The sequence below is a fragment of the Salvelinus alpinus genome, chromosome 1, assembly GCF_045679555.1.
Source record: "Salvelinus alpinus chromosome 1, SLU_Salpinus.1, whole genome shotgun sequence".
Classification (NCBI taxonomy): domain Eukaryota; kingdom Metazoa; phylum Chordata; class Actinopteri; order Salmoniformes; family Salmonidae; genus Salvelinus; species Salvelinus alpinus.
Window position 1 is genome coordinate 98,769,220 of NC_092086.1, and position 14,523 is coordinate 98,783,742.

General features: G+C 43.3%; 1 protein-coding gene across 2 annotated transcripts in view; it reads right to left on the reverse strand.

The window, feature by feature from the left end:
• The window catches only part of foxred1 (FAD-dependent oxidoreductase domain containing 1), an 18,054-nt gene extending 5,268 nt beyond the window's left edge, over nucleotides 1-12,786 (reverse strand). The window contains exons 1-5 of one of the 2 annotated variants that reach the window (XM_071336584.1): nucleotides 11,891-12,786; nucleotides 9,407-9,627; nucleotides 8,829-8,939; nucleotides 7,659-7,777; nucleotides 7,446-7,540 (exon numbers count right to left, since the gene is read on the reverse strand). In XM_071336584.1, the coding sequence (XP_071192685.1) occupies nucleotides 7,446-7,540; nucleotides 7,659-7,777; nucleotides 8,829-8,939; nucleotides 9,407-9,627; nucleotides 11,891-12,041 (697 nt within the window). In that variant the 5' untranslated portion in view covers nucleotides 12,042-12,786. The remainder of the gene's footprint in view (nucleotides 1-7,445; nucleotides 7,541-7,658; nucleotides 7,778-8,828; nucleotides 8,940-9,406; nucleotides 9,628-11,890) is intronic. The other variant, XM_071336593.1, reaches the window with a different exon arrangement.
• Between the last annotated feature and the right edge of the window lie 1,737 nt (nucleotides 12,787-14,523).

Below are 14,523 nucleotides of genomic sequence, written 5' to 3' on the forward strand. Positions count from 1 at the left end.
TTGCTTTTTTCCACGAGCAGTGTGTGAGGACACTAACAGGATCTTGTTTATCGGTCGGCCCCAGCCTCGAACTCAGGCCCTGTGTGTAGCTCTCTGCCCATTCATCGCCATTTACCCGTTGTTGTTTTAGCTCTCCCAATCAACACCGGTGATTGCTTTATGCCTCTCTCTAATGTCAATATGCCTTTTATACTGTTGTTTAGGGTAGCTCTCATTGTTTTATTTGACTGCGGAGCCCCTAGTCCTGCGCTACATGCCTCAGATACCTCCGTTGTCCCACCACCCACACTAGCTTAACTGGCGCCTCCAGAGATGCAACCTCTCTCATCGTCACTCAATACCTAGGTTTACCTCCACTGTACTCACAACCTACCAGAAATCTGCTCCTTTATTCTCTGTTCCCAACGCACTAGACGAACAGTTATAGCATTTAGCCGTACCCTCATCCTACTCCTCCTCTGTTCCTCTGGTGATGTAGAGGTTAACCCAGGCCCTGTGTGTCCCCAGGCGCTCTCATTTGTTGACTTCTGTAACCGTAAAAGCATTGGGTTCATCATGCATGTTAACATCAGAAGCCTCCTCCCTAAGTTTGCTTTATTCACTGCTTTAGCACACTCCGCCAACCCTGATATCCTAGCCGTGTCTGAATCCTGGCTTAGGAAGGCCACCACAAATTCCCATCCCCTATTACAACATTTTCCGTCAAGATAGAACTGCTAAAAGGGGGCGGAGTTGCAATCTACTGTAGAGATAGCTTGCAGAGTTCTGTCATAATATCCAGGTCTATGTCCAAACAGTTCGAGCTTCTACTTTTAAAAGTCCATCACTGTTGCCACTTGTTATAGACCCCCCTCAGCTCCCAGCTGTGCCCTGGACACCATATGTGAATTGATTGCCCCCCATCTATCTTCAGAGTTCGTACTGTTAGGTGACCTAAACTGGGATATGCTTAACACCCCGGCCGTCCTACAATCTAAGCTAGATGCCCTCAATCTCACACAAATTATCAAGGAACCTACCAGGTACAACCCCAAATCCATAAACATGGGCACCCTCATAGATATCATCCTGACCAACTTGCCCTCTAAATACACCTCCGCTGTTTTCAACCAGGATCTCAGCGATCACTGCCTCATTGCCTGCGTCTGTTATGGGTCCGCGGTCAAACGACCACCCCTCATCACTGTCAAATGCTCCCAAAAACACTTCTGCGAGCAGGCCTTTCTAATCGACTTGGCCCGGGTTTCCTGAAAGGATATTGACCTCATCCCAGCAGTAGAGGATGACTGGTTGTCCTTTAAGTGTTTTCCTCTCCATCTTAAATAAGCATTCCCCTTTCAAAAAATGTAGAACTAAGAACAGATATAGCCCTTGGTTCACTCCAGACCTGACTGCCCTCGACCAGCACAAAAACATCCTGTGGCGTACTGCACTAGCATCGAATAGTCCCCGCGATATGCAACTTTTCAGGGAAGTCAGGAACCAATATACACAGTCAGTTAGGAAAGCAAAGGCTAGCTTTTTCAAAAAGAAATTTGCATCCCGCAGCACTAATTCGAAAAAGTTATGGGACACTGTAAAGTCCATGGAGAATAAGAGCACCTCCTCCCAGCTGCCCACTGCACTGAGGCTAGGAAACACTGTCACCACCGATAAATCCACGATAATCGAGAATTTCAATAAGCATTTCTCTACGGCTGGCCATGCTTTCCACTTTACTACCCCAACCAACAGCTCTGCACCCCCCGCAGCAACTGGCCCAAGTCCCCCCACTTCTCCTACACCCAAATCCAGACAGCTGATATTCTGATAGATCTGCAAAATCTGGATCCCTACAAATCAGCTGGGCTAGACAATCTTGACCCTCTCTTCCAAAAATTATCCGCCGCCATTGTTGCAACCCCTATTACTAGTCTGTTCAACCTCTCTTTCGTATCGTCTGAGATTCCTAAAGATTGGAAAGCGCACTTCAAAAAGGGGGAGACACTCTAGACCTAAACTGTTACAGACCTATATCCATCCTGCCCTGCCTTTCTAAAGTCTTCGAAAGCCAAGTGAACAAACAGATCACCGACCATTTCGAATCCCACCGTACCTTCTCCGCTATACAATCCGGTTTCCGAGCTGGTCACGGGTACACCTCAGCCACGCTCAAGGTCCTAAACGATATCATAACCGCCATCGATAAAAGACAGTACTGTGCAGCCATCTTCATCGACCTGTCCAAGGCTTTCGACTCTGTCAATCACCGCATTCTTATCAGCAGACTCAACAGCCTTGGTTTCTCAAATGACTGCCTCGCCTCGTTCACCAACTACTTCTCAGATAGAGTTCAGTATGTCAAATCGGAGGCCCTGTTGTACGGACCTCTGGCAGTCTATGGGGGTGCCACAGGGTTCAATTCTCGGGCCGACTCTTTTCTCTGTATATATCAATGATGTTGCTCTTGCTGCGTGTGATTCTTTGATCCACCTCTACGCAGACGACACCATTCTGTACACATCTGGCCCTTCTTTGGACACTGTTAACTAATCTCCAAACGAGCTTCAATGCCATACAACACTCCTTCTGTGGCTTCCAACTGCTCTTAAATGCTAGTAAAACGAAATGCTTGCTCTTTAACTGATCGCTGCCCGCACAGCATCACTACTCTGGACGGTTCTGACTTAGGTATTTACAGTTGTCCACATATTCTAGGTGTCTGGCTAGACTAAACTCTCCTTCCAGACTCATATTAAGCATCTCCAATCCAAAATTAAATCTAGAATCTGCTTCCTATTTTGCAACAAAGCCTCCTTCACTCATGCTGCCAAACATACCCTCGTAAAACTGACTATCCTACCGATCCTTGACTTCGGCAATGTCATTTACAAAATAGCCTCCAACACTCTACTCAGCAAATTAGATGCCGTCTATCACAGTGCCATCTGTTTGTCACCAAAGCCCCATATACTACCCACCACTGCGACCTGTATGCTCTCGTTGGCTGGTCCTCGCTACATATTCGTCACCAAACTCACTGGCTCCAGGTCACCTATAAGTCTTTGCTAGGTAAAGCTCCACCTTATCTCAGCTCACTGGTCACCATAGCAACACCAACCCGTAGCACACGCTCCAGCAGGTATATTTCACTGGTCATCCCCAAAGCCAACACTCAATTTGGCCACCTTTTCTTCCAGTTCTCTGCTGCCAATGACTGGAACGAATTGCAAAAAATAATAATTATAATTATAATAATAATAATAATAAATCACTGAAATTGGAGACACAGTGGGGCCAAAAAGTATTGTCAGCCACCAATTGTGCAAGTTCTCCCACTTAAAAAGATGAGGCCTGTAATTTTCATCATAGGTACACTTCAACTATGACAGACAAAATGAGGGAAAAAAATCCAGAAAATCACATTGTAGGATTTTTAATGAATTTATTGGCAAATTATGGTGGAAAATAAACTTTTGTTATTGACCAAATACTTATCTCAATACTTTGTTATATACCCTTTGTTGGCAATGACAGAGGTCAAACGTTTTCTGTAAGTCTTCACAAGGTTTTCACACACTGTTGCTGGTATTTTGGCCCATTCCTCCATGCAGATCTCCTCTAGAGCAGTGATGTTTTGGGGCTGTTGCTGGGCAACACGGACTTTCAACTCCCTCCAAAGATTTTCTATGGGGTTGAGATCTGGAGACTGGCTAGGCCACTCCAGGACCTTGAAATGCTTCTTACGAAGCCACTCCTTCGTTGCCCGGGCGATGTGTTTGGGATCATTGTCATGCTGAAAGACCCAGCCACGTTTCATCTTCAATGCCCTTGCTGATGGAAGGAGGTTTTCACTCAAAATCTCACGATACATGGCCCCATTCATTCTTTCCTTTACACGGATCAGTCGTCCTGGTCCCTTTGCAGAAAAACAGCCCCAAAGCATGATGTTTCCACCCCCATGCTTCACAGTAGGTATGGTGTTCTTTGGATGCAACTCAGCATTCTTTGTCCTCCAAACACGACGAGTTGAGTTTTTACCAAAAAGTTATATTTTGGTTTCATCTGACCATATGACATTCTCCCAATCTTCTTCTGGATCATCCAAATGCTCTCTAGCAAACTTCAGACGGGCCTGGACATGTACTGGCTTAAGCAGGGGGACACGTCTGGCACTGCAGGATTTGAGTCCCTGGCGGCGTAGTGTGTTACTGATGGTAGGCTTTGTTACTTTGGTCCCAGCTCTCTGCAGGTCATTCACTAGGTCCCCCCGTGTGGTTCTGGGATTTTTGCTCACCGTTCTTGTGATCATTTTGATCCCACGGAGTGAGATCTTGCGTGGAGCCCCAGATCGAGGGAGATTATCAGTTGTCTTGTATGTCTTCCATTTCCTAAGAATTGCTCCCACAGTTGATTTCTTCAAACCAAGCTGCTTACCTATTGCAGATTCAGTCTTCCCAGCCTGGTGCAGGTCTACAATTTTGTTTCTGGTGTCCTTTGACAGCTCTTTGGTCTTGGCCATAGTGGAGTTTGGAGTGTGACTGTTTGAGGTTGTGGACAGGTGTCTTTTATACTGATAACAAGTTCAAACAGGTGCCATTAATACAGGTAACGAGTGGAGGACAGAGGAGCCTCTTAAAGAAGAAGTTACAGGTCTGTGAGAGCCAGAAATCTTGCTTGTTTGTAGGTGACCAAATACTTATTTTCCACCATAATTTGCAAATAAATTCATTAAAAATCCTACAATGTGATTTCCCAGATTTTCTTTCCTCATTTTGTCTGTCATAGTTGAAGTGTACCTATGATGAAAATGACAGGCCTCTCATCTTTTTAAGTGGGAGAACTTGCACAATTAGTGGCTGACTAAATACTTTTTTGCCCCACTGTATCTTCCTCACTAACTATAAGCATCAGCTGTCAGAACAGCTTACTGATCGCTGCAGCTGTACACAGCCCATCTGTAAATAGCCCATCCAACCACCTACCTCATCCCATATTTGTTTTTCCTGCTCTTTTGCACCCCAGTATTTCTACTTGCACATCCTCATCTGCACATCTATCACTCCAGTGGTAATTGCTAAATTGTAATTACTTCGCCACTATGGCCTATTTATTGCCTTACCTCCTTACTTCATTTGCACACACTGTATAGAGATTTTTCTATTGTGTTATTGACTGAACGTTTGTGTAACTGTGTTGTTGTTTTTGTCGCACTGCTTTGCTTTATCTTGGCCAGGTCGCAGTTGTAAATGAGAACCTGTTTTCAACTGGCCTACCTGGTTAAATATTGATTTTATTTTATTATATTGTTCCACTGATAAGATCAACATTACTGGAAAAGTTATGCAATACATACTCCCTAGTGTTCCAGTAGCTTACCCCCTTACACTCGTGGGAATTGGCCTATATGGATAGGGATAAATTTAAATGTTTCTTGCATTAGAAATATGGAATGCATAACCATATTAGCAATTTAAAGGGAACAGTTAGACTAAAAGTGAAAACAGTTGACAAGACTGAATCCAAACATTACACTTGATTTGATGTGCATTTTACATTTACTGTACTTCTCGCAGCAAACTATAAGGGGCTTTTTGTTGGTCTCCTAGCTGTGCCATTGTGGTTGTTTTGTTTGCCTTTACACAATTACGGTTGGATTTTTTTTTTTTTTTTACGCAGTCCAAAAACAGCCATTATAAATCCCAATCTGAGTCAGGTGGGCATCATTTGAAAGCTTTTTCTATTGTCAACATGACTAGCTAAATTATAAAATACAATCATAGCGTTAGGCTTTCACAAGGCAATTCAGATCATTTTGGTGCGCATAGAAATGAGTCATGAGTGTATTCCAATACGTGGTCAGCAGCAAATTTCCTTCACAATACAACAGGCTCATTATGTTCAGGACAACCCAGGGTATAAAGCCATGTCATCTTGTAACTGAACATCAAACATAGTGATCATAAACGTTGACACTATATTACATGAGTTTTATGATATGGAAATGTTTCATTTGGACTCGGGTGTTTGTCTTGCTTGTATGACATCAAAGCGGTATTTCATAATCCTCAACGTCTCATCTTTCAAAATACATAGAGTCCTCGTAATTTACAGCATTTCCTCACTCAGACAAAACATTTGCATGGGGGCAACTTCTTGTTGCTGGCAGTGCTCAAGTTCAGAATGACTGTCAGTCAAAACCCATACAGAGCTGTGAAGCAGAGACCCTGAGCTCTGCGTTACAATTTAGGCACTTATCAGTGTCCAAATCTGACATTTTCAACAAGTATACAGGTATGAGTGTAAAAGGTTAATCAGTGAATTATTTGACAGACATGTGTCTGGACTGCTGCACTGAAAGCATGCTTAACTGGGTAACAGTACTGAATTTAGAGATACATTGACGAAGACAGGGCATACAACACACTGGCTATACACTCAGTGGCCAGTTTATTAGGTACACCACCCCGTTCACAAATGGTTCGCTCCTACAGACTGAGTCACATGGCCGTGGTTTGCTAAATAAAGCAGATAGAGGCATTCAGTTACTGTTTGATTGAACGTTAGAATGGGCAACACGAGTGACCTAAGCAACTTTGAGCATGGCGTGATCGTCGTGACATGCGCACCGGTTCCAGTATCTCAAACAGCCGGGCCTCCTGGGCTTCTCATGCACGACAGTGTCCAGGGTTTACCAAGAATGGCGCGACAAACAAGTGACATCCAGTCAGCGGCAGTCCTGTGGGGGCGAAAACAGCTTGTTGATGAGAGGTCGAAGGAGAATGGCAAGAATCGTGCAAGCTAACAGGGAAATAACAGCTAAGTACAACAGTGGTGTGCAGAACGGCATCTCGGGAACGCACAACTTGTCGGTCCTTGTCACAGATGGGCCACAGCAGCAAACAACCAACACCCGGGATAAACTCCTATCAGCTAAAAACAAGAAGAAGCGGCTCCACCAACAATGGACAATTGAGGAGTGGAAAAATATTGCCTGGTCTGACGAATCCCGGTTCCTGTTGCGTCATGCTGATGGCAGAGTCCCTACCTGTCTGCTGTCAAATGTACAGGCTGGTGGAGGTGGTATAATGGTGTGGGGAATGTTTTCCTGGCACACGTTAGGTCACTTGATAACAACTGAGCAAAGTTTGAACGTTTCCGACACCTCCTAGAATCCACACCCCGAAGAATTACAGCTGTTCTGGAGGCAAAGGTGGATCCGACCTAGTACTAGTTGGGTGTACCTATTAAGCTGGCCACTGCGTGTATATTACAACTGTTCAGAAATGTTGAATATATTGCTTATTGGATCTCAGTCATTGTACCAAGACTGCATATGCTCCATTTGCTTTAAAGAAGACAATGTTCATTGTCTTATTGTTGCATGGACCCAGATTATGCCACCTTAATCATTTCAGGTAATACTATCTCGTCTGTCACTCATAATAACGAAGAGCTGTACTCACCATATGAAGCCAGCACTACTCCATCAGTGTTGATCCATGGACATTTCTCCTTTAGTTGTGTGGGTGAAAGAAGAGCGACCTTTGCTCCAGCATATCTGATTTGGAATTAAAATGAATAGCATTTGTCAAAAAACAGCATCAGGGTCCATTTAAATATTTGCATGATGGGATATTTGTGTGTATGGTGCATAAGTGTAGGGTACAAGTGTTTACCTTTGGGTGTTGTAGTTTTCTTCCATGATATGAGCCACTTTTTCACTGGCCAGAAAGAGATATCCGGAGTGGTTAAACTGCAGGTCCACGGGGTCGTCATTCAGCACACTCAAGTGTTCCTGAGAAGGCACGACAAACTGTCAATCACTTTACACAAACATTTTTTTTTAAAACACTTCAACAGGTCTATGGAATGCCATAAACAAATGTATTAGTTGTCACTATCATGCCAAGCTGCAAAGACAGAAGTACCACAATATCGCCCTAAAAAAATGTTTAACTATCCCTAACCTTATGCTTAAAAACACAAACCTTAAATTAAGAACAAAAACAAATGTCTGTGTATTCAGGAAGCAGCTAATGGGGATCCAATAATAGATACAAATAGTACATGTTGACTGCAGCTTGGCCATATATTGACAGGGAAATAGTCAACTGTATTATGAGTAAATAACCTCACACTAGCTGGTAGTCACAGTGACCTAATGGCTGACACTAGCTGGTAGTCACAGTGACCTAATGGCTGACACTAGCTGGTGGTCACAGTGACCTAATGGCTGATACTAGCTGGTGGTCACAGTGACCTAATGGCTGATACTAGCTGGTGGTCACAGTGACCTAATGGCTGACACTAGCTGGTAGTCACAGTGACCTAATGGCTGACACTAGCTGGTGGTCACAGTGACCTAATGGCTGATACTAGCTGGTGGTCACAGTGACCTAATGGCTGACACTAGCTGGTGGTCACAGTGACCTAATGGCTGACACTAGCTGGTGGTCACAGTGACCTAATGGCTGACACTAGCTGGTGGTCACAGTGACCTAATGGCTGATACTAGCTGGTGGTCACAGTGACCTAATGGCTGACACTAGCTGGTGGTCACAGTGACCTAATGGCTGATACTAGCTGGTGGTCACAGTGACCTAATGGCTGACACTAGCTGGTGGTCACAGTGACCTAATGGCTGATACTAGCTGGTGGTCACAGTGACCTAATGGCTGACACTAGCTGGTGGTCACAGTGACCTAATGGCTGATACTAGCTGGTGGTCACAGTGACCTAATGGCTGACACTAGCTGGTGGTCACAGTGACCTAATGGCTGATACTAGATGGTGGTCACAGTGACCTAATGGCTGATACTAGCTGGTGGTCAGTGTCAGTGACCTACATTGATGTTCCTCATGAAGTCAGCCGAGGCCATGGACAGGTGGATGTTCTCTGGCAAGGAGAACTGCTGTCGAATCCCCCCAGCAGACAGCACCGTGGAGGCCTGGGAGTACTGGAGACAGGGAGATAGAAGATACAGATTAACACCTAGATTCAGTCCGTGCACTACTGTGTTAGTGTAGCAGTCCTTTAATGATTTGACTAGCATCTGATCTAAGATGACTTAAGAGTCCAGTCTCTTCGTTTATACTTGGTCATCAAGGAAAGGTGATATGGTCTCTGAAACGTTATTTTCCATTAGGACAGCCCCAAGCCTGAGGGTGCATCTCAATAATGTCATTTTCTACTGAAATGTGCACTTGTTTACTACCTCCCACAAATCTAAAAGCATTGGATTGATAGAGGCATGGATACAGGGAGTTTCCACCATATTCTTATACCAGTAATTTCCTTTAAATCCAGTGAAGGGAAGTGAACAAGTGCACACAGAGACAGGAGAGATTAATGGAACATTGCTTGAGCTTCAAATGTATTCAGTGGACGCGAGTGAGGTCACGTGACACAGCCTAGGCCACTCACAGTGGGGTCCCTCTCAACCACCAGCACCCGCACCCCGTCCCGAATCATCTCTTTCTGCTTCAGCCAATAGGCGATGGACCAGCCCACCACGCCACCTCCTACGATCACGATGTCCGCCCTCTCAGGGGGGAGTGAGCGGTTCTTCTCAAACGGAGTCCAGTCACTGCCAGGCATGGCGTCTACCGCTTTCTCCCTGAACGCTTTGAACTGGTTCTCGAGATCTGTGTTGAGAAATATATTGTTATTTCTATTAGGACGTAAGGCACTCTAAATTTGTCATTCTAGTTATCTGGTTGTAACTACGAAAGTCACTTAATTCTCATATCTGGCCACAGCGGTACTTTATGATAATACATGACATTCACACCAACTACAAGAAGAATTTCAACATGTTACAGACCGTTATTTTTACCTTTCAGATATAATTTCAAATACAGGGTTTACCATACAAAAATGATGTAAGGGAGTTACTTCAACACAATGTCAACAAAAAGTATATTATAGCAAACGGCACAAAACTTCAACAATCAAAATGCATGTAGTAGCTTATCATCAATTTCTATAGAGGAATATGAAATGTCATAAACTACTTTGGTAAGTTAGCTAACCCGTGGCAACCCGTCATTGAGTCCCTCCTGTTTTGAGCCCCATATATATTTTATAATTTTTTGGGGGGTTGCCTGTTTTGCATTAATATGTGTCACATATCAGTTTGCAAACAATGTACAAAAATATATATCATTCAGTTAATAAAGCTGCATACACACATGGTCTCTTTTTTTGTTTTCTTGAGTAAAGCAGCTTCAAAATGCAGGTGTTTCAGCCTAGCTCAGTGCTTTCTGTGGTGGTGGGGCAAGCCAGCAGAAAATAGGAGCATTGCGCCGTGATTGGCTCACTGTTCTGTCACTCATGGGATCTGTATGTCATTGCCAAGTTTAAGTCCTTAGTAAGGGTAGACATCCAAAATGTCAGCCCTTTGGCTCCAGAGTTATATTACAAGTGCCCTTCCAAGAAGGCTCAAGGTCATTGGCCACAGATAAAATGACACCAAATCACATTATATGTACAGTAGCTTTGATTGGACTGATGTCAACAACTTACTTTCAAAGTCTTAGCTAGCAGTCATCATCATGAATCAAGTCAACAATCTACTGGCAAATCCTTTTTAATCATTGTCATATGAAGAGAAATTATAGATAAAATGTATCGGTGCTCATCGGCCATTGGACATAAAGATTACACAACAAGTTGGAAATCGCAAATTCAACAATGTTAGCCTGCTATTCAATGGAGTGGCTTTTTTCCCCCTCCGAGTTCCCACCATAAATCCAGAGAATGCCAGACTGATGACAAAATTTGCCCACAATGGACCGCCACGCCACCTTCACAAGGTGAGTCCAAAAATGTCTATGCAAGGGAGATATGTATACTGTAGCTAAGAAAGTAATAAAGTGTATGTTGTGTAGTAAGCTGTTAGTAGCCCATGTGCCTCACTAATAAATTTAGTCTATTTTCACCAACGCAATATTGTAAACATCTTTTGTGGCAGGTGTGTGCTTGTTTGCCAACTTTTTTTGTACAGCTTTGACAGTGCTACTGATAGTAGTGCTGGCACATGCAAATTCATCATACACAACATTCTATAATGGAATAGTGTTATTTGATGTGTCAAATTAAAAGTTTATTTAATGCATCAAAGTGTTACATGAAATATATTTTTGGACACACAAAGACCCAATCTGCGTTCAATGTGCATTTGGGTCTATTTTCACCTACTGTTCAATCAAATGTATTTATAAAGCCCTTCTTACATCAGCTGATGTCACAAAATGCAGTACAGAAACCCAGCCTAAAACCCCAAACAGCAAACAATGCAGGTATTCTAACTTGGTGGTGCACATGTAGCCTATAACCTGTTTTAGAGAAATGTAATCATTGAATATTATAAGAACTTTCATTGTCTGTTTATATGCCCCTTTATTTATCCTGGGGTTCTTACTTGTTGTACAGGGAGTACACTGAAAACGGCCCATGTTCTGAATTATATCGCTGTACAAAGTTATATTGACTACGTCTGTAGTCGCTCGCTCATTAATGTCTTAATCGAAATTACGGGTGGCCTCTTATCGTCCCCTTACGCCATCGTTTGTACATCTCGATTGTCAGTAGAAACCACATTTGTTTAAGCAAGTCAGCTATGATTTTTTTAAAGGCAGTAAATGAGTCTGAATGAACTATTTCGCTGAAAGCCAGGTGTAGTAGTGGTAAGATGTTGGAACTGCTGTTGGGACAGCTTTATATAGCCCCAACAGTTTGTGGGCACCGTCTGTCACCGTTATAGTGCAATTAATGTATTGTTTAATGTTGTGTTGTGGCTTTTCTGGCATGCATCCAACCATTTTTTTGTAGCCCCACCAACAATGCCAAACAATCGCCACTGGGTAGGACACAAAAGCAACAGTGAAGAAAAGTTGATTATCTCACCTTTGAAGAAATCATTTTGCACGGGTCTACCAGTGCTGATGTTTCGGGACCAACGGGTGCAGAGTCGCGTGTGTTTATGGATAAATCGCGAGGAAACATGAATTCCATGAGCGGCACGCGCTGTCATGTGCAGTCCCGTCCACATTGACATTGCTAGAGCTTGATTTCTTCTCTCTAGCAGCACTACTAGCACACTGGAAATGCTACGATAAGCTAGCTAGCTAGCTTCTGAGCACAGATTCAAAATGGTGTGTTGGCTAACCCTGAAATTAATATTCACTGTCTGGTACAGCACTTCGATTCGACACAACGTGTTGACGTAACAATACCAGGTGATGATGACGTATGACGCTTCGGACGTGACACAACCATATAATGCCGCGCTCATGTTCTTGTCAGATTTAGAAAACTTGAAAATGTCTTCCTTACTAACTGGTTGTCGTTATACACGTGCGGCGTTCAATTATTCGGCAATTTGGAAATGTCCGAGTTTCAACTAGCAAGTGAAAGCGGGTATGACCACCGACCTTCATTTTTTATTTTTTTTATCTAGGGTTGAGTTTGTAAATTCGTTCTGGAAATCTACTTCGGTTGCGTTCGTAAATTCACTCTTGCTATCAACTACGATTTCAGACCGCTTGTCTGTGTGCCAGAGCGCAGAATAATGAATTTACGAACGCGCAACATCCGTTGAGTATGACATGTTAGTCACCAACGATCTAGATAACATGAAAACAGCCTAACCAGCACTGCTAGGGCGAGTAAAATGGTCAGAGTGAGGAGTTCTCTCATTTATGTCTGGAAGTAGCTAGCCAACTTTAGCCAGTTAGCTTGGGTGCTTGATTGCCTTTGTGAGGTCAGTACGTTCCGAGAGTGAAACGCTACGAATTTACGAACGCCCCGAGCGCACTTCAGCTCTCCAAAGTGAATTTACGAACACACCCCAAGTTATGTCTCCTTAGTAACAAGCGGAAAGATGGTTCGGGGCGTAGAGCCACACGGTAGAGGAATCTATCTCGAATGTGCAGCACACTAGTATCGATGGTCGAGAGAGCCTAGTTAGTAGTGTAATAAATACCATTTAAAATAACACAAGCATATTGCTATTACGTTGTTATAACTAACTTCTTTCAAAACAGGGTTTCTCACAAACTCATAAGCAGATACTGAGACCCACACACACCCAAGGACAGAGGGCTGGCACAGACCTTTCATAAACACTGATAAGAAAAGGGTGCTTGGTTCTGCATTTCACGAGATACTGAGACACACACACACCCAAGGACAGAGGGCTGAGGCAAACCTTTCATAAAAACTGATAAAACAGGAACGTCTACGCACACACAAAATCTCCTGTTTTAGCTGAACATTTCACAGAGACACACAGATATGTCAAAATAGGAACATCTACGCACACACCTAAACTCCTGTTTTAGCTGAACATTTCTGAAGACAAAGAACTCTACTCAGAGCCAATGGGACAGTGATACTAGCCTGAAGGGGACCTCGCCCAACTCATCAGGACCAACCAGAGGACCAGTACTTCCAGACTCAACCTACTTTCTGTGCTGTATAAAATGTCTATGCACTCTGTTATCTGGGCTCTTTCCGGCGGTTCCCTATGAGCCAGACAGAACGAGTCCGTGCACGCTTGTACCAGATATCTTTACTCTTAAATTAAACTGTCGCTTGTCATACAATTTACCACCTTGTCTGAATCGATCCTTGACCGGCTCACCCTTCTCCATATCCCATTATCAACAGTAGTGATTGGGAAACCGAGGCTTTCTGAAGGCTTCGGTCGCTTTCACCAAACTGTGGCAAAAAACGGTTCATTACTAGTACACTGAGCGTGTTAATGAACGGCTCAGTACGAAAAAAAAGGTGTGCAACGTTCAATTAAACGGAAAAGGTGCTGTTCTGAACGACCAGGAATAGCTGCGTTCAGTACGTTTTTTACGTTCTGGAACGTTCAATTAAACGTAAACCGTACAGAATGACCGGTTGAGAAACTTTGCTATCAGCATGGCCACTTCCCTTTAAAAACGTCACTGATTGCTTCAAGCCACAACCACCAAACTGGAGCAAACGTAATTATACTGTAGTTATAGCACAGCTTGAACAATGAGCGTTAGTTATACATATATTTTGTTATTGTGTTAAAAAATATTTTACAAATAATTATTGTTGTTGCATTTAACTGCCAACAATTCAGTTATAATTTCCTTAGAAGGTCATGTCAGAGGTCAGTATGCGTAAACTCAGGATGTTATGCCCAGTTCAAGACAACTGGGAACTCAGAAAAAAACTTTGAACGGTCATCCAACTCTGAATTCCAACTCGGGAACTTGGGCCTCTTTCTAGAGCTCCGACCTGGAGATCACTGACGTCATTATTTGTCTTCGATAATTTTTAGATTTCCCAGTTGTCTTGAACGCACCATTATGCTGTGTTCATATGCTAGTCGGAACTAGGAAACTCCACAATTTCCGACTTGCTAACTGGTTTTAGTTATACACGTGCCGCATTTAACCATATAACAAGTCGGAAATTTCAGATTTTCCTAGTCAAATACTTACAATGCAGAGATACAAAAAAATAAATAATAATAGAACAATTATAACACGAGGAAT